This window comes from Cyprinodon tularosa, unplaced genomic scaffold (assembly GCF_016077235.1).
Source record: "Cyprinodon tularosa strain WSP-4 unplaced genomic scaffold, ASM1607723v1 ctg72, whole genome shotgun sequence".
In the NCBI taxonomy this organism is placed as follows: Eukaryota; Metazoa; Chordata; class Actinopteri; order Cyprinodontiformes; family Cyprinodontidae; genus Cyprinodon; species Cyprinodon tularosa.
Genome location: NW_024039474.1, coordinates 1322349 through 1325000, shown reverse-complemented (window position 1 = coordinate 1325000; position 2652 = coordinate 1322349). Strand labels below are relative to the sequence as shown.

The window sequence follows — 2652 nt, the reverse complement described above, 5'->3', positions numbered from 1 at the left end:
TGGGACAAGAGGCCTGCAGAAGTCCATCACGGATGTGGCCTTGGAGCACCATGAAGAATGTTCCTGTGTCTGCAAAGATGACTTGGACTGACCTCAGATTTTGATGAAAGCGGGCAACAGAAGCATGCAGAAAATTAGAAATGAACTCCTGCCGTCTGTATCCCATCCACTTCCAGTGGGAAGCTAACGAGATTGTTCTTTCATTCTCTTGTACTTTCACTAATTGGATGAAGCAGAACAGACTAGAATCTAATAAGTCTTCTAAATGGATGTTACCATTGGGGAATATAAATGGTGTGCTCTAAGTATATGTTAGAAGAACAGAAATTCACTGGAGCAGATGTGGACTCTTACCAAATGGACATTCTTGCCTGATCACCCATATATATATATATATATTCTTTTTTTTATTATTAAATATTTCAGTGTGGACTGTTACAATTATGGAAGCATCTTTAAAACCCCTAGCTTTGCTCTTTTTACCATATAGGCAGAGAGGATTTATTCTGACCAATCGTTTTTTTTTTTTTTTTTGCCAATCTTAAATCTTTCATATAGGTTTAATATGCAGCAAAATGCACTGCATGAAACCACTTTGTTTGTAAATATGTATTTTTTTTAATCCAAAGAGAAGATATTGCGCTTTATGAATCAGTTGGACACTATCATGAAAATGTCTGTTATCCTTCTAAGCAATATATTCTGCTTACCCAAGGAAAATTTTGCATTTAATTGTATTTTTTTTTTTTTTTATGTTTGTTTGTAATAAATATTTATTTCTTTTTTAATAAGGGGACTTAGGTCTTAAATGCCTTGTTTGCTGAATTTTTGCTGTACAGTAGAATTAGTCTCCCTTTTCTATTTGCAGTTTTATTACTTGTTTTCATTTGTTTCCTTTTTTTATTTGATCACCGATTTATTTAACTCTGCTTGTGAAACAGCTGTTTGTGTACTTTGTATTACTGAACTTAACAATATATTTTCAGTTTCTGCTTGAATATTATGTTTTTTATGGTCAAAATGAAACCTTGACCAAATGGAAAAGTCATTCAAGAGCAGATTTTTCAAGCAGAAGCAGACTTATTGACAGCCTCTAATGCAAAATGAATATTTTATAATAAATCTGATTTTTAAAAAAGTATTTTAAGTGTCATTGTTTTAAAACTATAAGGAAGTGTATTTGCCTTAATATTTCCAAAATGGTCCGTTTTTGTCAGTAAACTTCTGAAGGTTTGACATCAATTTGTTAAGAACCCAAATAAATCAGCTTTCATTGGACAGCTGAGTTTATTAAGCAGTTTTTGTAAAATCATCAGTTAGGAAGTGGAGACTTCTTCACTTCTTGTTGATCAATGCTAATTGCATCCCAAGTGTGCAGTCAATATTACAAAGTCCCGTATCTAAAGGCCAAAGAAGATTTGCTTTGTTCTGACATTAAGTGCATTCTATAAAACCATTAATGATTTGGTTTTGTTGAAGACAGCAGTTTGCTACTTTGTTTTTTGTTTTTTTCCCTTCTCTTCCCTATAAAAAGTAAAGCTAAATTGTTTTCATCCTTCTAAAAACTAAAAGATTCACATTCATTCTGTGTGATGCTGCAGATCTTCATCATTTTTATTTTCACTGTAAAAGCTGTAGCTTGGCTTACAGAGCTGTTGGATGATTTTGTGCAAATGATTCAGCCAGCAAAGATTGTGCGAGTAGCACAATGTAGAAACATTTAAAGTAATAAAGTATTTTTGAAATGTTGTTATTAGGAAAAGAGATATTCTATTTTATTTTTTAATGTTTGTCTAAAACTCATATGTTTTTTTTAATTCCACAAGTCCCCTATTACACACAGAGAAGTGTTGTTCCTTTTTCTTTCGGCCATCAGGTCACCCAGGAGGAGGTACTCATTTGTCCATCTCACACTGCTGCCCTGGCCAATTATTCTGATCTAATGTCCACCTTGGCAGGCATCTGAGGTGATGCCAGATGCTACTGCATAAGGCTCCCACTGTGGCTTTTCAGACATTAAACAGGCAGCCTTTCCTTGGATGTAGAAGTGTTACTTTGCAAAGGAAACCTCTCTGTACTGGTACAGGATGTGACATATTGCGGTTGGTTCACTTGGCTCATAACTGTGTTTGTGGATTTGTGAGTGAGTGTGGGGAAGTTTGTAACTACAATCCAACAGTTGACACTTCTAGCCTTGCTCTGCATGGACCTCCTGTCTTTGTCAGCTTTTGAGGACCAATCAGCCTGAGGTTAGAATGAAAAATCTATGCGTGCACTGAATAAAGTGTTAATGGCATTATAAATATTACGCAATAACTTTCACAAAAGCCCTTGGACTTGCTTTACCCAAACCCAGAGACACATTCTTTTACCCTCCTCCACAAATGAGTCATTTTTCAACTTCTATACTGATACTAAGAAATACTTTAAAAAGAAACACTTAACCTCTGCAAGGTTGAAGGTCTGCTGCTTTTCCAGTTAAAAACAGTCAAGAGATTTCTCTCTTCTTGGTAGAATTATTTATAAATGAATACTTTGTTTTTTTTCACTATCTAATGAAAAGTATTAAGGGAATGTTGCAGGATATGCATTTTTTTCACACTGTTTGAACAGTGACAGTGGTTTGGATAAGAAACAAGCAGCACACCTTTC

General features: G+C 34.7%; 1 protein-coding gene across 2 annotated transcripts in view; it reads left to right on the top strand.

Annotated features, from left to right (window-relative positions):
* pdgfc (platelet derived growth factor c) overlaps positions 1-1141 on the top strand; it is a 59625-nt gene extending 58484 nt beyond the window's left edge. For both annotated transcript variants that reach the window (XM_038269070.1, XM_038269069.1), the window contains one exon: positions 1-1141. This exon is cut by the window's left edge and continues 23 nt beyond it. In XM_038269070.1, coding sequence (XP_038124998.1) covers positions 1-91 — 91 coding nt within the window. In that variant the 3' untranslated portion in view covers positions 92-1141.
* Positions 1142-2652: the final 1511 nt, after the last annotated feature.